The sequence below is a fragment of the Thalassophryne amazonica genome, chromosome 5, assembly GCF_902500255.1.
Source record: "Thalassophryne amazonica chromosome 5, fThaAma1.1, whole genome shotgun sequence".
Taxonomy (NCBI): domain Eukaryota; kingdom Metazoa; phylum Chordata; class Actinopteri; order Batrachoidiformes; family Batrachoididae; genus Thalassophryne; species Thalassophryne amazonica.
This window is the reverse complement of record NC_047107.1, coordinates 100622494-100647264: the sequence shown is the minus strand read 5'-3', so window position 1 is coordinate 100647264 and position 24771 is coordinate 100622494. Positions and strand designations below refer to the sequence as shown.

At 46.7% G+C, this 24771-nt stretch overlaps 1 protein-coding gene across 1 annotated transcript in view; it reads left to right on the top strand.

Annotated features, from left to right (window-relative positions):
* aacs (acetoacetyl-CoA synthetase) overlaps window positions 1-24771 on the top strand; it is a 124855-nt gene that overhangs the window by 28807 nt on the left and 71277 nt on the right. Inside the window, 2 exon segments of the mRNA XM_034170964.1 lie at window positions 6278-6398; window positions 9764-9877. Of these exon segments, the coding sequence (XP_034026855.1) occupies window positions 6278-6398; window positions 9764-9877 (235 nt within the window).

The window sequence follows — 24771 nt, the reverse complement described above, 5'->3', positions numbered from 1 at the left end:
TAAATCTACATACACCTGAAAGTCAGCGATACAGTGGAGTCACAGATTTCATAGCCATAGAGCACAACAAAATAACATTCAGTCAGCTGTCAATTAGTGATGAGGTCAATGCGGAGGAAGTGGGCAAACCAATCAGGAGCTTTTAGTTTAAAGTGCTGTTACATCAATCAATCAATCAATCAATTTTTTTATATAGCGCCAAATCACAACAAACAGTTGCCCCAAGGCGCTTTATATTGTAAGGCAAGGCCATACAATAATTATGTAAAACCCCAACGGTCAAAACGACCCCCTGTGAGCAAGCACTTGGCTACAGTGGGAAGGAAAAACTCCCTTTTAACAGGAAGAAACCTCCAGCAGAACCAGGCTCAGGGAGGGGCAGTCTTCTGCTGGGACTGGTTGGGGCTGAGGGAGAGAACCAGGAAAAAGACATGCTGTGGAGGGGAGCAGAGATCGATCACTAATGATTAAATGCAGAGTGGTGCATACAGAGCAAAAAGAGAAAGAAACAGTGCATCATGGGAACCCCCCAGCAGTCTACGTCTATAGCAGCATAACTAAGGGATGGTTCAGGGTCACCTGATCCAGCCCTAACTATAAGCTTTAGCAAAAAGGAAAGTTTTAAGCCTAATCTTAAAAGTAGAGAGGGTGTCTGTCTCCCTGATCTGAATTGGGAGCTGGTTCCACAGGAGAGGAGCCTGAAAGCTGAAGGCTCTGCCTCCCATTCTACTCTTACAAACCCTAGGAACTACAAGTAAGCCTGCAGTCTGAGAGCGAAGCGCTCTGTTGGGGTGATATGGTACTACGAGGTCCCTAAGATAAGATGGGACCTGATTATTCAAAACCTTATAAGTAAGAAGAAGAATTTTAAATTCTATTCTAGAATTAACAGGAAGCCAATGAAGAGAGGCCAATATGGGTGAGATATGCTCTCTCCTTCTAGTCCCCGTCAGTACTCTAGCTGCAGCATTTTGAATTAACTGAAGGCTTTTTAGGGAACTTTTAGGACAACCTGATAATAATGAATTACAATAGTCCAGCCTAGAGGAAATAAATGCATGAATTAGTTTTTCAGCATCACTCTGAGACAAGACCTTTCTGATTTTAGAGATATTGCGTAAATGCAAAAAAGCAGTCCTACATATTTGTTTAATATGCGCTTTGAATGACATATCCTGATCAAAAATGACTCCAAGATTTCTCACACTATTACTAGAGGTCAGGGTAATGCCATCCAGAGTAAGGATCTGGTTAGACACCATGTTTCTAAGATTTGTGGGGCCAAGTACAATAACTTCAGTTTTATCTGAGTTTAAAAGCAGGAAATTAGAGGTCATCCATGTCTTTATGTCTGTAAGACAATCCTGCAGTTTAGCTAATTGGAGTGTGTCCTCTGGCTTCATGGATAGATAAAGCTGGGTATCATCTGCGTAACAATGAAAATTTAAGCAATACCGCCTAAGGGAAGCATGTATAAAGTGAATAAAATTGGTCCTAGCACAGAACCTTGTGGAACTCCATAATTAACTTTAGTCTGTGAAGAAGATTCCCCATTTACATGAACAAATTGTAATCTATTAGACAAATATGATTCAAACCACCGCAGCGCAGTGCCTTTAATACCTATGGCATGCTCTTATCTCTGTAATAAAATTTTATGGTCAACAGTATCAAAAGCAGCACTGAGGTCTAACAGAACAAGCACAGAGATGAGTCCACTGTCCGAAGCCATAAGAAGATCATTTGTAACCTTCACTAATGCTGTTTCTGTACTATGATGAATTCTAAAACCTGACTGAAACTCTTCAAATAGACCATTCCTCTGCAGATGATCAGTTAGCTGTTTTACAACTACCCTTTCAAGAATTTTTGAGAGAAAAGGAAGGTTGGAGATTGGCCTATAATTAGCTAAGATAGCTGGGTCAAGTGATGGCTTTTTAAGTAATGGTTTAATTACTGCCACCTTAAAAGCCTGTGGTACATAGCCAACTAACAAAGATAGATTGATCATATTTAAGATCGAAGCATTAAATAATGGTAGGGCTTCCTTGAGCAGCCTGGTAGGAATGGGGTCTAATAAACATGTTGATGGTTTGGATGAAGTAACTAATGAAAATAACTCAGACAGAACAATCGGAGAGAAAGAGTTCCCTAACCAAATACCGGCATCACTGAAAGCAGCCAAAGATAACGATACGTCTTTGGGATGGTTATGAGTAATTTTTTCTCTAATAGTTAAAATTTTGTTAGCAAAGAAAGTCATGAAGTCATTACTAGTTACGCTTCGCTCTCAGACTGCAGGCTTACTTGTAGTTCCTAGGGTTTGTAAGAGTAGAATGGGAGGCAGAGCCTTCAGCTTTCAGGCTCCTCTCCTGTGGAACCAGCTCCCAATTCAGATCAGGGAGACAGACACCCTCTCTACTTTTAAGATTAGGCTTAAAACTTTCCTTTTTGCTAAAGCTTATAGTTAGGGCTGGATCAGGTGACCCTGAACCATCCCTTAGTTATGCTGCTATAGACGTAGACTGCTGGGGGGTTCCCATGATGCATTGTTTCTTTCTCTTTTTGCTCTGTATGCACCACTCTGCATTTAATCATTAGTGATCGATCTCTGCTCCCCTCCACAGCATGTCTTTTTCCTGGTTCTCTCCCTCAGCCCCAACCAGTCCTAGCAGAAGACTGCCCCTCCCTGAGCCTGGTTCTGCTGGAGGTTTCTTCCTGTTAAAAGGGAGTTTTTCCTTCCCACTGTAGCCAAATGCTTGCTCACAGGGGGTCGTTTTGACCGTTGGGGTTTTACATAATTATTGTATGGCCTTGCCTTACAATATAAAGCGCCTTGGGGCAACTGTTTGTTGTGATTTGGCGCTATATAAAAAATTGATTGATTGATTGAATACTCAGCTCAATAGAGCTCTGACTCTTTGTCAGCCTGGCTACAGTGCTGAAAAGAAACCTGGGGTTGTTCTTATTTTCTTCAATTAGTGATGAGTAGAAAGATTAATTAATAAGCTGGAATGGAAGATTGCTGCTAATCCTCCGCCCCGGCCCGTGCTACGAGCATTCTGACAGTTAGTGTGACTCGGGGGTGTTGACTCATTTAAACTAACATATTCATCCTGCTGTAACCAGGTTTCTGTAATGCAGAATAAATCAATATGTTTATCAATTATTATATCATTTACCAACAGGGACTTAGAAGAGAGAGACCTAATGTTTAATAGACCACATTTAACTGTTTTAGTCTGTGGTGTAGTTGAAGGTGCTATATTATTTTTTCTTTTTGAATTTTTATGCTTAAATAGATTTTTGCTGGTTATTGGTAGTCTGGGAGCAGACACCGTCTCTACGGGGATGGGTAATGAGGGGATGGCAGGGGGAGAGAAGCTGCAGAGAGGTGTGTAAGACTACAACTCTGCTTCCTGGTCCCAACCCTGGATAGTCATGGTTTGGAGGATTTAAGAAAATTGGCCAGATTTCTAGAAATGAGAGCTGCTCCATCCAAAGTGGGATGGATGCCGTCTCTCCTAACAAGACCAGGTTTTCCCCAGAAGCTTTGCCAATTATCTATGAAGCCCACCTCATTTTTTGGACACCACTCAGACAGCCAGCAATTCAAGGAGAACATGCGGCTAAACATGTCACTCCCGGTCTGATTGGGGAGGGGCCCAGAGAAAACTACAGAGTCCGACATTGTTTTTGCAAAGTTACACACCGATTTAATGTTAATTTTAGTGACCTCCGATTGGCGTAACCGGGTGTCATTACTGCCGACGTGAATTACAATCTTACCAAATTTACGCTTAGCCTTAGCCAGCAGTTTCAAATTTCCTTCAATGTCGCCTGCTCTGGCCCCCGGAAGACAATTGACTATGGTTGCTGGTGTCGCTAACTTCACATTTCGCAAAACAGAGTCGCCAATAACCAGAGTTTGATCCTCGGCGGGTGTGTCGTCGAGTGGGGAAAAACGGTTAGAGATGTGAACGGGTTGGCGGTGTACACGGGGCTTCTGTTTAGGGCTACGCTTCCTCCTCACAGTCACCCAGTCAGCCTGCTTTCCCGGCTGCTCGGGATCTGCCAGGGGGTAACTAACGGCGGCTAAGCTACCTTGGTTCGCACCTACTACAGGGGCCTGGCTAGCTGTAGAATTTTCCACGGTGCGGAGCCGAGTCTCCAATTCGCCCAGCCTGGCCTCCAAAGCTACGAATAAGCTACACTTATTACAAGTACCGTTACTGCTAAAGGAGGCCGAGGAATAACTAAACATTTCACACCCAGAGCAGAAAAGTGCGGGAGAGACAGGAGAAGCTGCCATGCTAAATCGGCTAAGAGCTAGTAGCTACGCTAAGCTAGCGGATTCCTAAAAACACGCAAAGTGAATAATGTGTAAATAATTTAGAGGTGATTCAGCAGAAGGAGTGCTTTAGTTAAGGCACGTAAAGATTACACTGGGAAACAAATCGTAATCTAGATAACTAGATCAATCTAACTGCGCAGCTTAAACAGCTAACAGATACAGAAAAACACCGCTGTGCTCCGGAACAGGAAGTGATACAATACCGCAGTGAGAGCCAACCACCAGTAGAGGCAAGCAAGAGGGGATGTATGGGATAATGTATCTGTGATTTCTGGACTCTTGATAAGGGCAGTCATCACAGTCCAGCACAGAAGATTCACGTCTTTGTTCAAGGACATTTCTTGTGTCTGTGTGACTCTGGGCTGCATTTTAGTAAGTCTCAACCCCTGGCCCTCAAAAATGAGTGATCACTTAAGGCTTGCTCCTAAAACAAGCAGATTGCCATAGAAGCCCATGTTGAAATGCCCAACTTCAGAGATGTAAACATGTTTTCAAACTAGTACTAGAAAGAAAAAAAAAAACTTTGGTCTTCGTAGCTAGTTCCCCCCGCCATGACAACTGTAATGGGGAAAACAGTAATTAATTAATTTTAAATAAATTAATTAACACACACACACCTACGGACAATTTTTAAAGATTCCAATCCACCTAACCCGCATGTCTTTGGATGTGGGAGGAAACCGGAGCACCGGGAGGAAACCCACGCAAACACGGGGAGAACATGCAAACTCCACACAGAAAGGCCACGGGAATTGAACCCACGACCTTCTCGCTGTGAGGCAACAGTGCTAACCACTAAGTCACCGTGCTGCCCTCCTTCCTGAGCATTTTAATTATAAATATTTGTAATAGAACGGCTTGTTGTGTGGTTAATTGACCTAGCGCAGGGCTAGGCAACGAGGGCTGAGGCACTGCAGGTTTCCTTGGAACCAGTCACCTCAGCAGGTGGGTTTGCTGATGAGCTTCTCCCCTGAATATAAACACCTGATCATTTTGAAATCACCTGCTGAGGTGATTGGTAGCAAAGAAAACCTGCAGTGTCTCGGCCCTTACCCCTGACCTAGAGGATCATCTAAGAAGTCTGTGCTGCATTATTTCTGTCAAGTGAAATTTTTGTTGTTTAATTTTATGTGTTCCATTCGTCTGAGATGGAGGCACCTTCAGGCTTCATTTGTCCTGCTTAGATCACGCAGGGTCCTGCCCACGCTCTTTAACTATTTATGGGTTGGTGGAGTATGGACTGCCACCATGGCAACATACAAAGCATTACTTTTTGAGCTTAAAAATTACTCTTTCGAGTTGCTTCAGAAAATGTATGGATCACAGAGGTTTTGGCCAGTATTTAAACTGTCTATGTATTTTAATTTAATTTAGTCTATGTATTTTATTATGTATTTTACCCTCTGCACACCGTCATCAGCAACCAGAGGAGCCTCTTCAGCCACAGACTGCTCCTTCCCCAGTGCAGGACCAACAGACTGAAAAACCCCTTTGTCCCTCAGGTAATCAGACTGTACAGCTCCTCACTCAGGGGGAGGAGGAGTAACAGGAAGACAGAGGTCAGGAATGAGAGGAACAGTAGTAGCCAGTCAACCAGTATTGATCAGTATGTCTGGTATTTATATTGTGTATTTATATTTACAAAATGTTTTTCTTTTTTACTTTCACTTTTGATATCCTGTGTGCTGTTATACAATGCTGCTGGAACCTCAATTTCCCCAAGGGAGTCTTTCTAAAGGATCAATAAAGTTCTGTCTAATCTAATCTTACAGTAGCATTTGCTGTCCTCTTTATGCACCACAACAATTATTAATAGTATAATTTTTTGGATTGCGAGAGTTCACTTGGGAATGCTGAAGCTCATGGTAATGCCTAGGTCATTAACAGTGCTGGGTGTGTGTGTGTTTTCTGGGTGTACTTTAGGTGGTGGATGTATCCAAACGGATCTCAGATGCTCCTGAGTGGTTTAAAGGAGCTCGTCTCAACTATGCAGAAAACCTGCTCAAACATGCTGACCAAGACAAAGTAGCTCTCTATGCTGCTAGTAAGTATGATTGATGCTCTTTACACACATTAGTACCTCTGCCATGTTGTGCATTTAGCATTTATTGCCCACTTGGTCAAATTATCTGTTGAAGTTCAAACAAAGCATCAGAATGAGGATGAAAAGGGATATTAATTGACTTTGAGCATGGCATGGCTGTTGGTGCCCAATGTGCTGGTTTGAGTATTTCAGAAACTACAAATCTGCTCAGATTTTGACATACAGCTGTCTATAAGTTCTGCAGTAAATGGTCCGAAGATGAAGAAACATCCAGTGAGCAGTGGTTCTCTGGTTAAAAATACCTTGCTGATGGCACTAGTCACAAAAGAACAGCGAGACAGGTTGAAGCCAATAGATAGGCACAAAAAACAAATCACTCATTATAACCACATTATGCAGAATATCTCTAAATGCACAACATATGGAACTTTGAAGCTGATAGACTCCAGTAGCAAGAAAACAAAACACAGCAACAAACCTGACTGGATGCTGTTCCTGTCAGCTGAGATCAGTAATTTGAGGCTGCAGTGGGCACAGCCTCAACAAAATTAGGCAATAGTACATAGAAGAGCATTGCCTGGTCTGATTAGTCTTGATTTCTGTTGTGATATTCAGATGGTGGGGTAAGAATTGGGTGTAAACAGCATGAAACCATTGATCCATCCTGCTTGGTAATTTTTTTGGCTGCTGGTTGATATGAATAATGTAAATAAGTCTTATACGGGTCATGAGGTCCACTGTTCCCCAGGCGTATCCCTGGATACCATATAACCTGGATTTTTCTATGAACAGAACACCTCTCCAACATGCCAGACACCATTGAATTTGAGCATTTGCCTGCTCAATTCAGTTACAACGACGAACTGCAGTCAGGTTGAGACCTTGATGAGGACAGCGAACATGCAGATGAGCTTCCCTGAGACAGTTTCTGACAGTCTGTGCAGAAATTATTTGGTTCTGTAAACCAATTGTTGCAGCAGCTGTCCAGGTGGCTGGATGTGGAGGTCCTGGGCTGGTGTGGTTACACGCAGTTGTGAGAGCGATTGGATGTACTGCCAAATTCTCTGAAACATCTTTGGAGGCGGCTTATGGTAGAGAAATGAACTTTCAATTCATAGGCAACAGCTCTGGTGGACATTCCTGCAGTCAACATGCCAGTTGCACACTCCCTCAAAAGCTGCAACATCTGTGGCATTGTGCTGTGTGATAAAACTGAACATTTCAGAGTGGCCTTTTATTGTGGCCAGCCTAAGGCACACCTGTGCAATAATCATGCTGTCTGATCAGTATCTTGTCATGCCACACCTGTGAGGTGGGATGGATTATCTCAGCAAAGGAGAAGTGCTCACTAACACAGATTTAGACAGACTTGTGAACAATATTTGAGAGAAATAGGTCTTTGGTGTATATAGAAAATGTTTTAGATCTTTGAGTTCAGCTCATGAAAAATGGGAGCAAAAACAGAAGTGTTGCGTTTATATTTTTGTTCAGTGTGTGTCTAAAGAACATGGGTTTCAGACATGAAAACAATAATTGTGTTGGATGGATGGACATGATGCTTGCATAGTAGTGCTAGCCATTCTTTTGCGATAGGACCCAAGGTGTTCTGAAGCTAAGTGGGAGCACAGTGACTAGGAACAAAGTTCTGCACTGAGTGTAACGCTTCATACGTCACTGACTTATTAAATTTACTGCTGCTCTGTGTTCGTCCTCTCTGGACTGACATTAAATTATTTAAAGGTCTGTCTTCATTGCTGTGTGTGTGTGTGTGTGTGTGTGTGTGTGTGTGTGTGTGTGTGTGTGTGTGTGTGTGTGTGTGTGTGTGTGTGTGTGTGTGTGTGTGAGTGAGAGAGCAAGAACTCAAACAGTTTTACACACACACACACACACACACACACACACACACACACACACACACACACACACACACACACACACACACACACACACACACACACACACACACACACACACACTCGCTCTGCAGCTGTAATGTAATTATGAGAAGGCCCATTACTCACAGAGCAGAGCTTCTCTGAATGTCAGTAAACTATTACTTGGAGAGATACAATTAGAACTGTAGTCTCTGCTGCTGCTGCTGCTGTTGCTCTGTGTGTGTGTGTGTGCGTGTGCGTGTGTGCGTGCGCGCGTATCTGTCTCCAATATTTTGATTTATTTGATTCAGATTTCACAGACATAATTGGCTTAAAACTGACATATAAGGGCCATAAATGTTTTGATATTGGGGAAGTTGTTTTTGCTTTCCATCCCAGGAATGTGCTTGATTTGAAAACAAATAATGGCCATGAGCTAAAACCACAGATCTTCAGTTTTGAGTGTTTAAATCCAAATGTGAGTTCGTAGATGGTTTCTTATTTTTCTATGTCTTTAAAATCTTTCTGCCACATTTGCGTGTAGTTGATGGAAGCAACATGCCTCAGGTTTGAGCACTTGAAGGGTTCATTGCCCACTCAATGACCCTTCAACACTTAGTGAACAGATTAGTGGACAACTTGCTTTGTCAACTGAGCTGGAGTTGCTCCTGATGTGGTCAACAGCTATAATAATAATAATAATAATAATGGTAATATCAAGAAGCAGTGAAATGGCAAATCCCCTTTCCATTCTGGATAACATTCTGTACTGGTTGGTCTGGTCATCTGGTATGTAGTGGGTGCCTTAGAGTAAATTGTAGGTTGTGTCAAAATTTAAAGTGGCTAACTCAAGTAAGAGTATGGTCTCCATGAGCCAAAATATGATATTGAGGAGCACAATGACCCAGTGATTTATATATGCAAACCAGTCCACTGTTGGGGACTCCCCCTGTAATGGCAAATGTTTGCATGGACAGTGCTTGTAACAACTATATCCCAAGCCACGGTGGCTGCGCGGCACGGTCGTTAGTAGTTAGCACTGGTGCCTCACAGCAAGAAGGTCGTGGGATTGATTCCCGGCCTTTTTGTGTGGAGTTTGCATGTTCTCCCCGTGTCTGCGTGGGTTTCCTCCGAGCACTCCGGTTTCCTCCCACAATCAAAAACATGCTTATTTAGGGTCTGCACCTTTCTCTGCTCCTGACCCAGGCAGTGTCTACAACTGAAGTTGGTCCCCAGCCCCCGGATTGTGGCTGCCCACTGCTCCTAGTGGTTAGACTGTGTCTAACTGTAATTAAGATGGGTTAAATGCAGAGAAGTTGCATTGTTTGTATGTATATATGTGCAATGACTATAAAATTTCTGTTCTATTCTACTCTGTTTGGGTGTGTGGGAGATGACAATAATAATAATAACAATGATGATCAAAACAGCTTTGTTGTTGTTGCCCTGTCTTTTGGGTTCTGACTTTCATTCTATGTCTCCTTCTTGCAGCGGAAGCAAGGGAGGATATTGTGAAGGTAACATTTGGTGAACTGCGACGGGATGTGGCTTTGTTTGCAGCAGCAATGAGGAAAAATGGCATCCAGGTTGGCGATAGAGTCGCAGGTGAGTCTGCTTTGCCGTTCTACCTGCCGAAGAATGTGTGGTTATATTTGACAGTGCTGCATTTTTCAACGGTGGGTAAAATGATAATTACCTGAATGCATCTTACCTGAAATTGTTGTATCTAGTAATCTACTTTGGTTCTTCTTACACAGCCATGAGTACTGGTATGTGTGCTGCAAAGGTTGGCTGTCTTTGTACCTGGCTCGTTCTGAATAGCACCATTTATTTTTTCAGACTTGGTATTTGTACAACTGGTTTCAGCGTGGATGTTTTTCAAAAACATCCCGGTTTACAGTGCATTTACACATACGTCGTTTGCATTCCTACCTGGGAACTAAACAGCAAAACCCGACTTGCATCCTGTATGTACTGACTATGCTTGCAACAGAAGGAGCTTTAATGCACGCTGCATACGTTTCTCCATATTTCTCATCAGTAAAATGTTTTCAAAACTAAATTTTCTGAGCAGCATTTCTGAAGTGATTGTCTGCTTATATGCATCAAAAATAAAAATAAATGAAATAAAGACCCTGTTTTAGTTTCATGGTTTTAAGGTCTTTGTATGAGGGAAGAAGACTCAATTTTTTTAATTTTTATTTTACCATGTTTATCGCTAGTGTCTATCTTTTTGTGAACCCAGCCATGTGGCATCACTTATCTATCTTGGTGACTTATCTGTACCTTGATAAGTTTTAACTTAAGCCTTCATCCTTTCTTATGATGCCACAAAGACCTGTAGACCCAACTTTAAAATTCCTCCTCTGTTTTCAGTGGTAAACATAGGGGTGGGCAAAGTCCTGAAATCAAGCAGTGCCCTTGGTTTCAATGCAGAAGGATTCCGATTCAAGCCCCACCCTTGCCACATTTCTCCATGCAATGTGGCGTTGCGTAAGGAAGGGCATCCAGCGTAAATCAACATGTGGATCCTCATTGGATCTGCTGTTGCGACCCCAAGTGGGGACAAAAAGGGAGCAGCCGAGGAGCCTTACTTTTGTTTTCAGATGTTGTTGTAGCATTGCTGCTACTGCACTCTCTGACTTTCTTTTGAGTGTGCAATGTATGAAATTGTTCTGCCACTTAGATCAATTATTTTGTTGACCCCATACTGTGATAATGCTTTGGTGTCTCAAGATTGGGAATTGTCCTCAGCTTTATCCTTACCAGCCAGTACTGGCGAGGTGTCAGGATCCATATGTCAAAGTGGAGCCATGAGCTTTGGTATGGAGGGTATGCATGTGACATCTTCAAACCTGGAAGCCAGCAGTATACCGCCATGCTGGATGGTAAACAAAACGACAGCTAGCCGTGTTCGCTCCTTCGTAAACTGCGTTGTGGGATCTCACAAGGTGGACAACGGGACAGTCCACATTTTGACAACATGAATCAAACAGGTTTAGACTCAAACAGAAAACATCATAAATCAAATTGTTTTAGAATGTCTGTTTTAAGACTGTCGGGGCTTGGTGAGGCCGTTTTATTAATGATCGTTAAAGCTGAACCAGTGACGTCAGATAGCCGAACCAGCGTTTTGTGAATGAACGCTGGAAAACACACAAACTCCTGCATTTGTGATAAAGCAATGACAGTCATTAAAGCAAGTTACTTTGGTATGAAAAGTATTTACTTGCATTTCTCCCTAAGCAGGAGGAACAACATAAACTAACCCTTCTGCTGTGGGTGCGCTGATTTTCCTTGCCACTATTTAAAAAACCAAAAAGTTCCACAAAGAAACTCGCCTTTACTGTGATTAGATGGTGATCTGAGACTCGTCTTAGACCCCACAACGAAGTATTTGTATGCCTAATGAGATAGTTGTAGATGTCCACTGACTGATATCGGGTGGATATGCATACCAGCAGCTCTGAAAACATCAGCAATAAACACACAATCTTCACCATAATGCCTATCCTTCGCTGACTTTGCCACTGAGAAGGACTTTGCTTTTAGGTTGCAGAATTTCAGAATGTTATGGCTGCTATGGACAAATGTTTTATTTCCACAATTTTCCACCAAATATGGAGGTATACGAGGTCTGTTAGAAAAGTATCCAACCCTTTTTTTTTTTTTTGCAAAAACCTGATGGATTTGAATCACGTGTGCTTGCATGAGCCAACCTTGAACCTTCGTGTGCATGCGTAAATTTTTTCACACCTGTCGATTGCGTCAGTTGCTGGCAAGCAGCATTTGTGTGAGGTTGTGTGTCGTGCTCTCGGCACATTTTCATTGCAAGGAAAATGACGGCACGACTGGAGCAGGAAAAAAATTGGTAAAAAATTCACGCATGCGCACGAAGGTTCAAGGTTGCCTCATGCAAGCACACGTGATTCAAATCCATCAGGTTTTTGCAAAAAAAAGGTCAGATACTTTTCTAACAGACCTCGTATATCTGTCTCGGGGCGTGGTTTGATGACGTAAGTGCATGCCCTCTATTAAAGAGGCTACTCGAGTGCAGAGGGCTCGCCATTCAAGACAAACATATTTTCCTTGTTTCACACACAGAGGTTGATCTGGTGAGGCAGCTTACAGACTTTATCAGAAAGCAAGATCTCTTTCAAACATGCATTTTTGTGTCTCCTGTGAAGTGCCCTGGTGTGACTTATTTTGTGACTTGGCACTGTATAAATTGAATACTCAAATAATAATAATTGAATTGAGTAATTGAATACTTTAATATGATCACATAAGCTTATCCCATGACTGCTTGATTACCATTAGGACCTGCACTCAGTGAGAGGTTACTTTCCTCTCAATGAGAGGAAAGTAACCTCTTTCCTCAATTGTTACTTCCTGAACTAGAGAACAGGATGTGCACGTTCCTCTAGTGGAATGAGCTCAGAGCCACCAGTGGTGTAAACTGTATTATTTGCTCCTATGATCCAGTGGGATATTGATTCCACAAAGAAAACAAATGGGATAATGTTCAATGAAAATGAGTTGATGAAAATTACAACGTATGTTTTGGTAAAACCATGGGATAGTTCACCTGTGTGTGTGTGTGTGTGTATGTGTGTGAGAGAGATAGAGAGACACTGGGGACAAGATACCTTAAAAATGGCTTGACAGATTTCCTTCAATTTTGTTGGGAATATTACCTGGATAGATATCTAGAGGTGATTAGATTTTGGAGTAGTTTGGTTAAAGGTCAAGGAAAACATGATCTGTGAAACACCTTTTTTTTTTTTTTGTATATGTCAACAACCAAGAAGGCCAGATGGTTGATTAAAGCATATATTGATCAGCAAAATGTTTGTGATTGATTTGGTTTGAATCCTTGCTGAGTGAAAGAATGTTCCAAGTGAACACCTGCGTGAGTGGCCTCAGGTTTTGGGCCTGTGCCCCACCCTGCAGTGGACGACCCCTCAGCACTCCACCAGCCACCATCCTCCAAAGACAAGAAGACCCTTGGTGCTCACCTGTAGTTTCTTCTTCTCTTGAGATCAGGCTCCAGGTGGCTTTTTTTATTTTGTGTTTTTGTTTAGAGTGCTTTGTTCCTAAACCTGTAAAGAGTCTTTGAGCATTGTTAAAATCGCTAAGGCTTGGCAATACCCAAAGGCCATATTTGATGGCCTTCAGGTAAAAATGGGCATACAGTAGACAGATCTATTAGCTAAATGGAGAAGGTCCTGTGGGAATCTCATTACAAAGATCACTGGCATAGAGACAGGGGATAAATGAAAATGTAGCTAAAAAGAAAGAGAGAAAAACAGACTGCAGCAACTTCATACCTTTCTTTCCTTGTACATCTAAAGCAAGCCAATTGTTTCACTCCTGTGTGCTCTGCCTTGTGTTTCTGTCAGGGAGATTTTCTTGCCTCTAGGTTGTGATTAAAATGTCTTGTCATTTTCTGTAATTCAGAAGCTATTTAAGCACTTAGCTAATGAAACCGGCTGAGTTTTGTAGGAGGGTGTGAGGGAAGCCAGTACACCCACATACACACACTGTCTCTGTTTCTTTCACTCTCTTTTTAATGGCTTACCATGCAATAGTAGTTAACAGTCAGTCAATTTTTATGGTCAAATCTTTGTTAGCAGGCAAACATAGTGTATGTCATAGTGACACTAGTAGTCTTGCAATGCATTGCACTAACATTTTGAACCACGATGCTGTCTTTGCTTTGTTGTCGTAGCAAAAATCAGCTCAATAAACCATAAAGCCTCGTGAGTCATGATATAGAAACTGTCAGTGTATTTGACGCCTTTGACCACCTGGTTTGATTATCTTATTGTGCCATACAAGGTCTGTAAAAGTAACGGACCTTTTTATTTTTTGCAAAAACCATATGGATTTGAATCACGTGTGATTGCATCAGCCAAGCTTAAACCTTCGTGCGCATGCGTGAGTTTTTTCACGCCTGTCGGTTGCGTCATTCGCCTGTGAGCACGCTTTGTGGGAGGAGTGGTCCAGCCCCCTCGGCGGATTTTCATTGTCAGGAAAATGGCCGAGTGACTTGCCGCTTTTCTGCATCCAAATTTTTTCAGAAACTGTGAGAGACAGCCAGGTGGAAACCATTCGGAAAATTCTGATGGCTTTCGGTGAAGATCTTATAGGTATCACACAGATTAAGGAGCATTACAACCGGATTAAAGATGGCCCACAGCGGCTGAGGGCGTGCCGCGCTTCGAGCGGCCATCAACAGGCTGAAATGACCAGATCATTTCCAAAGTGAAGGCTGTGTTGATCCAGGACGTCGTCTGACTACCAGAGAAATGGCAAGAGAGGTGGACATAGCACTTTTTCAGCACATTACACTGTTACTGGAGATTTTGTAATGAAAGACGTGCGGCGGAATTCGCGTGTCAGGACAGAGCCGCTAATGGCGCAGAACAAAAAGCACCTCCGTTGTGGAAGTCTCACGGGACATGCCCAGCTCTTCCACCATTCGGAAGATTCAGACGGCTTTGGGTGGCTTTTCAGTTGAGTGAGTATCCGAGAAATTGTCGAAGAGCTGAGCATGTCACATGTCCTGTGAGACCAACACGGAGGTGCTTTCATTCCGCGCCATTAGCGGCTCCGTGGCGAATTCCTCCGCTCCCGTTTTCATGACAAAATCTCCTTTAACAGTGGAATGTGCCGGGAAAGTGCTATGTGTTGTGTGGGCCGCCAGAAGAGGAGGTACTGCTGGCCCACCACCAGAGGGCGCCCTGCCGGAAGTGCGGGCTTCAGGCACGAGAGGGCGCTGCCGCCGCGGACACAGCCAGGGGTGACAGCTGTCACTCATTATCTCTTGACAGCTGTCACCCATCCATGCTTAATCATCTCACTCCATAAAACCCAGACGTCATCTCCACCTCATTGCAGAGATATCGTCGAACCGTTCAGGTACTATTCTCAGCCTTAAAGTAAATTGTGTGTCAGTCTGAACTCTTTTTTGCAGCCACTTACCTGTGGTGTTCCTTATCTGAGAGACCGGCGTTTGGTGTGAACAGCGACAGCTTCGCTTCACACCATTACCAGATAAGTGGTAGACAGGAGCTGCACGAGTGTGTGTTAGAGGTGGAGGTGGAATTCTCACCGTTGTTGTTACTGGGTGTGCACACACCCATATCTTATTGTCTCTGCTCCCTGCCAGCAGTACCAGATCCGACCTTCGAAGGCGGTGGCCACCTGGGGACTCGGGACTTGGCGGCTCCAGTATTCTCCGGGTTCGGTGGCGGAGGAAATCGTGTGGTTCTGGTTCATCTCAGGACAGATGTCTTCTATCCTCGAGCCTGCCCACACGTCACCCTTGTGATTGACTGTCACATTCCTCTGTGTTGTGCTCATTCACAACAGTAAACTGTTTATATTCGACTCTTTCATTGTCCCTTCATTTACGCCCCCTGTTGTGGGTCCGTGTCACTACACTTTCACAACAGGATATCTCGGCCAGCGTCATGGATCCCGAGGGGCGTCACCCATCTGTTGGACAACCAATGGAAGAGCAGGGTGCACAGGCGTCTGCAGGAGGCGTGCTCGGTGAGTTGCAGCAAATCCTCACCGCCTTTACCGCTCGGCTGGATTTGATGACCGAGCAAAACGTCATCCTTAATCGCAGGATGGAGGCTCTCACCGCACAGGTGGAAACGCGCTATCAGAGCGCTGCTGCGGCTCCTCCTCCTGCCGACCCGGTGCCGGATATTAACGTTCCACTGGTCGTTCAACGAACCCCCCCACCATCCCCTGAAGCATACATAAGTCCCCCAGAGCCGTAGGGGGGTTGTGTGGAGACGTGCGCAGACTTTCTGATGCAGTGTTCGCTCGTCTTTGCACAACGACCCGTGATGTACGCGTCTGACGCCAGCAAGGTGGCTTATGTTATTAACTTGCTTCGTGGTGAGGCACGCGCTTGGGCTACAGCGCTTTGGGAGCAAAACTCACGGCTCCTTACCTCTTCTACTGGGTTTGTGAGGGAGTTCAGAACAGTGTTTGATCACCCTAACAGAGGAGAGACCGCTTCAACAGTGCTGCTGTCAATGCGACAGGGGCGCCGTAGCGCAGCCGAATATGCAGTCGACTTCCGCATCGCGGCTGCGAGGTCCGGCTGGAATGACGTTGCGCTCCGCGCCGCCTTCATAAACGGACTGTCGTCGGTCCTGAAGGAGCACCTGGTAGCTAAGGAAGAACCGCGGGATTTAGATGGGCTTATCGATCTCGTTATACGGTTAGACAATCGGTTGGAGGAATGCAGTCGGGAGCAAGACGAAGGACGTGACCGGGCACGCGCCGTCCCTCTCCCTTCCGGGTTCGAAAAGGTTCCGCCCTCCCCACGCTCCACAGCCGCAGCGCTCCGTGGGGCAACAGCTCCCCCTGCTGACGTTGCTAGGGAAACACACAGGGCCAAAATGAGAACAAATGACAGAATGAGTAGGCTGGTCCGCGGGGAGTGTTTTCTCTGCAGCTCAAAAGAGCACATACAGAAAAACTGCCCCAAACGGCCAAAACGACAACACCCGCCCTTAGAGACTGGGCTAAGGGGGGGTCATAACATTCATGTGGGACACACACATATTGCCACACGACTCCCAGTTACAATCCTGAGCGGGGATTTAACCCTTCAAGCCCCAGCACTGGTGGACACGGGGTCAGAAGGGAATCTGCTAGACAGCAGATGGGCAAGGGAGGTAGGGCTCCCTCTGGTGGCGCTTCCTTCGCCATTGCAGGTGCGGGCACTAGATGGCACCCTTCTCCCTTTAATCACGCACAAGACACAACCTGTAACTCTGGTGGTGTCTGGAAATCATCGGGAGGAGATCGAGTTTTTTGTGACTCCTTCTACCTCCCGCGTGATTTTGGGTTTCCCGTGGATGTTGAAACACAGTCCCCGGATTGATTGGCCGTCTGGGGTAGTGGTTCAGTGGAGCGAGACCTGCCATCGGGTGTGTTTAGGATCCTCGGTTCTTCCCGGTTTACATGCTAAGGAGGAGGTCAAAGTCCCTCCCAATCTGACGGTGGTGCCGGTTGAGTACCACGATCTTGCTGACGTCTTCAGCAAGGATCTGGCACTCACCCTTCCCCCACACCGTCCGTACGATTGTGCCATTGATTTGGTTCCAAGCGTTGAGTTCCCATCCAGCAGGCTGTACAACCTCTCACGACCTGAGCGCGAATCAATGGAGACCTACATCCGGGACTCATTAGCTGCCGGGCTGATCCGTAACTCCACCTCCCCGATGGGTGCAGGTTTCTTTTTTGTGGGCAAGAAAGATGGCGGACTCTGTCCATGCATTGATTACAGGGGGCTGAACGAGATTTCGGTTCGCAACCGATACCCGTTGCCGTTGTTAGATTCCGTGTTCACCCCCCTGCATGGAGCCAATATCTTTACTAAGCTGGATCTTAGGAATGCGTATCACCTGGTTCGGATCCGGAAGGGAGACGAGTGGAAGACGGCATTTAACACCCCGTTAGGTCACTTTGAGTACCTGGTCATGCCGTTCGGCCTCACTAACGCCCCCGCGACGTTCCAAGCTTTGGTTAATGATGTCTTGCGGGACTTTCTGCACCGATTTGTCTTCGTATACCTGGACGATATACTCATCTTTTCTCCGGATCCTGAGACTCATGTCCAGCATGTACGTCAGGTCCTGCAGCGGTTGTTGGAGAACCGGTTGTTTGTGAAGGGCGAGAAGTGCGAGTTTCACCGCACTACTTTGTCCTTCCTGGGGTTTATCATCTTCTCTAACTCCGTCGCCCCTGATCCGGCCAATGTTGCGGTGGTGAGAGATTGGCCCCAACCAACAAGCCGTAGGAAGCTGCAACAGTTCCTCGGCTTCGCTAATTTCTATAGGAGGTTCATTAAGGGCTATAGTCAGGTAGTTAGCCCCCTGACAGCCCTGACCTCTCCAAAAGTCCCCTTCACCTGGTCGGATCGGTGCAAAGCCGCATTCAAGGAGTTGAAACGTTGGTTCTCTACTGCGCCAGTTTTGGTGCAGCCCGACCCTAGCCGCCAGTTTGTGGTTGAAGTGGACGCCTCTGACTCAGGGATAGGAGCCGTGCTATCCCAGAGTGGAGAGACCGATAAGGTTCTTCGCCCGTGTGCCTAATTTTCTCGCAGGTTGACCCCAGCCGAACGGAACTATGACGTCGGCAACCGAGAACTCCTTGCGGTGAAAGAGGCTCTTGAGGAGTGGAGACACCTGTTGGAGGGAGCGTGTGTGCCATTCACGGTTTTCACTGACCATCGGAACCTGGAGTATATCAGGACCGCCAAGCGGCTGAACCCCAGGCAAGCCCGCTGGTCACTGTTCTTCGGGCGTTTTGACTTCCGGATCACCTATCGCCCCGGGACCAAGAACCAGAGATCGGATGCCTTGTCCCGGGTACACGAAGAGGAGGGCAAAACTGCGCTGTCGGATCCACCGGAGCCTCCTTCCTGAGTCCACTATCGTGGCCACCCTCACCTGGGACGTGGAGAAGACCGTCCGGGAGGCCCTGGCACGAAGCCCGGACCCGGGAACTGGACCAAAGGACAGACTATACGTCCCACCAGAGGCCAGGGCTGCGGTCCTAGACTTCTGTCACGGTTCCAAGCTCTCCTGTCATCCGGGGGTGCGAAGGACCGTGGCAGTTGTCCGGCAGCGCTTCTGGTGGGCGTCTATGGAGGCCGACGTCTGGGAGTACATCCAGGCCTGCACCACCTGCGCCAGGGGCAAGGCTGACCACAGGAAGTCCCAAGGACTGCTCCAACCGCTTCCTGTGCCTCATCGCCCCTGGTCCCACATCGGCCTGGATTTTGTCACGGGCCTCCCACCGTCCCAGGGCAACACCACCATCCTCACGATAGTGGACCGATTCTCCAAGGTGGCCCACTTCGTGGCCCTCCCGAAGCTCCCTACGGCCCAGGAGACAGCGGACCTCCTGGTCCACCACGTCGTCCGTCTGCATGGGATACCTACTGACGTTGTCTTGGATCGTGGTCCCCAGTTTTCCTCTCAAGTCTGGAGGAGTTTCTGCAGGGAACTGGGGGCCACCGTGAGCCTCTCGTCCGGGTACCACCCACAGACAAACGGACAGGCAGAACGGGCCAACCAGGAGTTGGAACAGACCCTCCGCTGTGTGACGTCCGCGCACCCGACGGCCTGGAGCAACCACCTGGCCTGGATCGAGTATGCACACAACAGCCAGGTGTCTTCTGCCACCGGCCTCTCCCCGTTTGAGGTGTGTTTGGGGTACCAGCCCCATTATTTCCCGTGGTTGAGGGAGAGGTCGGTGTGCCCTCGGTCCGGGCCCACCTTCGGAGGTGCCTTCGGGTGTGGCGCACCGCCCGTTCTGCCTTGTTGAAGGCCCGGACGAGGGCCAAGACCCATGCAGACCGCCGGCGGTCCCCGGCCCCTGCATACCAGCCCGGGCAGGAGGTGTGGCTATCAACGAAGGACATCCCGCTTCAGGTGGAATCACCGAAACTGATGGACAGGTTCATCGGACCCTTCAAAATCCTCAAGGTCCTCAGCCCTGCTGCAGTGAAGCTCCAACTCCCAGCTTCACTGCGGATCCACCCGGTATTCCACATCTCCAGGATCAATCCGCACCACACCTCACCCCTCTGTGCTCCCGGTCCGGCGCTGCCTCCTGCCCAGATCATTGACGGGGAGCCGGCCTGGACTCCTGCACGTCCGTCGAATGGGCCGGGGGTTCCAATATCTGGTGGACTGGGAGGGGTATGGACCCGAAGAACGCTCCTGGGTGAAGAGGAGCTTCATCCTGGATCCGGCCTTCCTGGCCGATTTCTACCGTCGTCACCCCGATAAACCTGGTTGGGTGCCAGGAGGTGCTCGTTGAGGGGGGGGTCCTGTTGTGTGGGCCGCCAGAAGAGGAGGTAATGCTGGCCCACCACCAGAGGGCGCCCTGCCTGAAGTGCGGGCTTCAGGCACGAGAGGGCGCTGCCGCCACGGACACAGCCGGGGGTGACAGCTGTCACCCATCCATGCTTCATCATCTCACTCCATAAAACCCGGACGTCATCTCCACCTCATTGCCGAGATATCGTCGCACCATTCAGGTACTATTCTCAGCCTTAAAGTAAATTGTGTGTCAGTCTGAACTCTTTTTTGCAGCCGCTTACCTGTGGTGTTCCTTATCTGAGAGACCGGCATTTGGTGTGAACAGCGACAGCTTCGCTTCACACCACTACCAGATAAGTGGTAGACAGGAGCTGCATGAGTGTGTGTTAGAGGTGGAGGTGGAATTCCCACCGTTGTTGTTACTGGGTGTGCACACACCCATATCTTATTGTCTCTGCTCCCTGCCAGCAGTACCAGATCCGACCTTCAAAGGCAGTCGCCACCTGGGGACTCGGGACTTGGCGGCTCCAGTATTCTCTGGGTTCGGTGGCGGAGGAAATCGTGTGGTTCTGGTTCATCTCAGGACAGACGTCTTCTATCCTCGAGCCTGCCCACACGTCACCCTTGTGATTGATTGTCTACAAAATTTCACATTCCTCTGTGTTGTGCTCATTCACAACAGTAAAGTGTTTATATTCGACTCTTTCATTGTCCGTTCATTTACGCCCCCTGTTGTGGGTCCGTGTCACTACACTTTCACAACACTATGTCCACCTTTTCTGCCATTTCTCTGGTAGTCAGACGACGTCCCGGATCAACACAGCATTCAGTTTGGAAATGATCTGGTCGTTTCAGCCTGTCGATCGCCGCTCGGAGCGGGCGCACCCTCCGCCATTGTGCGCCATCTTTAAACCGGCTGTACCACTCCTTAATCTCTGTGATGCCCATAAAATCGTCCCTGAAAGCCATCTGAATTTTCTGAATGTGTCCACCTGGCTGTCTCTCACAGTTTCTGTTCAGACATTTTCCTCACAATGAAAATCCACCGAGGGGGCTGGACCACTCCTCCCACAAAGCGTGCTCACAGGCGAATGATGCAACCGACAGGCATGAAAAAATTCACGCATGCGCACGAAGTTTCAAGTTTGGCTGATGCAATCACACGTGATTCAAATCCATGTAGTTTTTGCAAAAAATAAAAAGGTCCGATACTTTTCTAACAGACCTCGTACATCCAGTATCAACAAAACTGCTCGCTTTTTAAGGGTAGCAGCTGACCGGACCTGGCTAATGAAAAATTTTTTAACTTGGCAGTAGGCAAATGGGGTGAGGGATAAGAACATGGTCAGGACAATGGCTACCAGCCCTGCGGAGTTACATGGACGACGTAACAAGCCTACTGCAAACAGCGCCATGTACTGCCAGACTCTTAAGGAGGTTCGAAGAACTCCTCAGATGGGCGAGAATGAGGATCAAGCCATCAAAGTCCCGTAGTCTGTCGATCTGGAAGGGAGCCAGGAATGATCTCATCTCCTTCACAGTGGATGGAGGAAAGATTCCATTGTTGGCTGATCAACCAGTCCGAAGCCTGGGAAGGCTGTATACGGCGGAGCTGTCTGATACTCATATGCCTGCCACCATCATGCAGCAGCTTACGGATGGGCTGGAGAGGATCGACAAGTGCCACCTCCCAGGGAAGCTTAAAGTCTGGTGCTATCAGTTCACCCTTTATCACCGCCTGATGTGGCCCCTGAAGCTGTGTGAGATCACCTCATCCACAGTAACGAAGATGGATGCTAAAGCCACTAGCTTCATACGCAAGTGGCTTGGACTACCTGGAAGCCTTTCCAACATTGGCCTGTTTGGGAAGACCACTCTGCAGCTGCCACTGAAGTCTATTAACCTAGGCTACAGACAAGAGAAGGCCAGGCTCGTGCTAGAGATAAGAGACTCAACTGACCCGTTTGTAAGAAACACCAAGGCACCAGTGCGAACAGGACGCAAGTGGAAGGCAGAGGAGGCTGTTGACCAGGCCATTAGCAGGCTCGAGCACAAAGAAGTGGTGGGCAGGATACAGTTAGGGAGAGCAAGCTTGGGGTGGGGAACAGCCCCCAAGTTTTGGTCCAAGGCTACAAGAAAGGAGAGGAAAGAGTTGGTGATTGAGGAGGTGGTCAGGCACGAGGAGTAGCAATACAAGATCAAGGCGCTCAGCCAGCCACAGCAAGGGCGATGGACGACTTGGGAAGGGGTCGTCAGCAGGACCATCAAGTGGTCCGACTTGTGGAAGATGCCTCAAGCAAGGCTTAGTTTCCTCATTTGAACCACGTATGACACCCTCCCCAGCCCAAGCAATGTGAGCCAGTGGTACAGCTCAGAGGAAATCTGCCAGCTCTGTAATGCCCCAAACCCAAGCCTACAACATATCCTGTCTAGTTGCAAGACAGCTCTGGTTCAGGGTAGGTATAGGTGGCGGCACGATCTGGTTCTGCGGAAGCTGGCAGAAGTCCTTGAAGCGCGGAGAATGGAAGCAGCCAAAGACCCTCGTTCTAAGACTCGGACTTCATCAGCTTTGTTAGACAAGGGGCCGGAGCTCAGACCATCAGCCAGAGGGAAAGATCACTGCTAACACCTGGATGCAACTGGAACTTAAGGGTGGCTCTTGATCGGCAGCTCAAGTTCCCCCCAGAGATTACCACCACCTTCCTGAGGCCAGACGTCATCCTGTGGTCCTCTGATGACAAGACAGTGATCCTGGCAGAGCTAACTGTCCCTTGGGAGGGAGGAATGGAGGCTGCCTGTGAAAGGAAGAGAGACAAATACATCGACCTGGTAGCCGAGTGCCGGGAAGCTGGATGGTCCACAACTATCTACCCTGTGGAGGTTGGCTGCAGGGGGTTCATTGGAACATCCATCCAGCACCTCCTCAGGAAGATTGGAGTGTCTGGAACAAAGAGGGCATCTAGGGACCTGGCAGAAGAGGCGGAAAGAGCCAGCTTCTGGTTGTGGTTGCGTAGGAAGGACAGGTCGTGTGGGAAAGAGGGGTCCTAGGGGTGACTGCAGGGGGCGGCAGGGAGACGTCGCTGCCGTTGTTTCACCACCGTGAGATGTTCCGGGATTAATGGAGCGAAACATCAATGAAGTGTGGCTCCCGGCTGATGACCCTGCAGTTACCCCGTTGGCACCGGCGGAGGTGCGTCAGGCGGAAACGCCGTGCAGGTAGAGCTTACCTGTGCTTCCATCTAACTTAATTTTTGTTCCTTGCCTGCGGAATTAATTAGGTACTCAGTAGCATGATGGACGGGAGTGCATGATACTTCATTTATCCTATTCGCTGTCTGGAAGTAATTGTTTATGGTTTTGCTTGTCTGCATCATTTATTATTTCAAAATAATGTACCCAAAATCAGTGACCAGAAAATTATAACACAGTTTCATCTAGAAGTTGGCAATATGTTCTAAAATATGTCATTTATGTCAGCATAATTTTGAAGCATGAACAGTATATATCATGGTATTTTTTTCCCTCGCTTATAATTTCCCTCTAAATGCTTCTGAAAGGATAATGGGGACTTTCACGATAAATTGTATGAAATTGTGGTGTTTTCTGTGTTAAAGTAGGTTTTTGGAGTGAAAATAAATAAATGCATGCCCAAAACAGTTAAAGGGGGAATGATCTTGATCAAGAGTTATGCATGTCTGCAATTTCCTAACACAGTTCCTACTGTTATTTCAAATGTGCAAAATACAGATGCTATTAGAAACTGCAAAATTTTCTTTAGACCTTGATACTCATATTGCATGTACTAAATTTACCAGTTTGCATGTTTATCCCCCACAATTTGGTGTACTTTCTAGATGCACCCCAAATTGCACATTCATGAAGGCAAATGTGTTAAATGGACAATACATGCTATTTTGCTCTTTTGAAAGATACAATCCTCAGTATAGTAGAGAAGCTTGAATCTTCGACTGGACTGGGTTGCTTGACGTGAGAACGTTTCGCTTCAAATCACAGAAGCTTCCTCAGCTAAAATTCTTGCTCTGGTAGTCTGACTTCTGTCTTGACTCTTGTAGAGAAGAATAAACCAGAAGCCAACAAAAGCTGGAGTTTTTAACCTAACCAGACCCCTCCTACCGAGAGGCCGACTGCTATAGGCTAGTGACTAAACAATAGCTCTAATTAGCACCTATTGTGCACTCTCCTAATGATGGGATGGAAGCCTCCCCTGATGGCTCCCTTGACGACTCTCCTGATGACGTGAGTGACTCATTACCATGAACAAAAGACTGAAACTGCTTAGACCTGAGTACCCCATTGTAATCCTCAGTATGCACTGTTAGTAGATCAGCATGCAGATTCTTTTGCAGATGCTGCGTGGTCTTTGTGCACATGGTTTAGTAAATCAGGCCCTTAATGTACAAAACTGCAAGAAATCTGAAAAAAGCACAAGTGTAATCAACAGGAAAAACAAACCTTTTCCCAGTATAAACTTTTACCCAACCAACGCACACAATGTAACAATCATAACTTGTAAAAATTATAAAATACAGCATCAAATCAGAAAATGTTGGGATGGAATGGAAAATGCAAATAAAATCCCTCCACAGTGATTCTCTTGTATGTTTTGACTTCTGT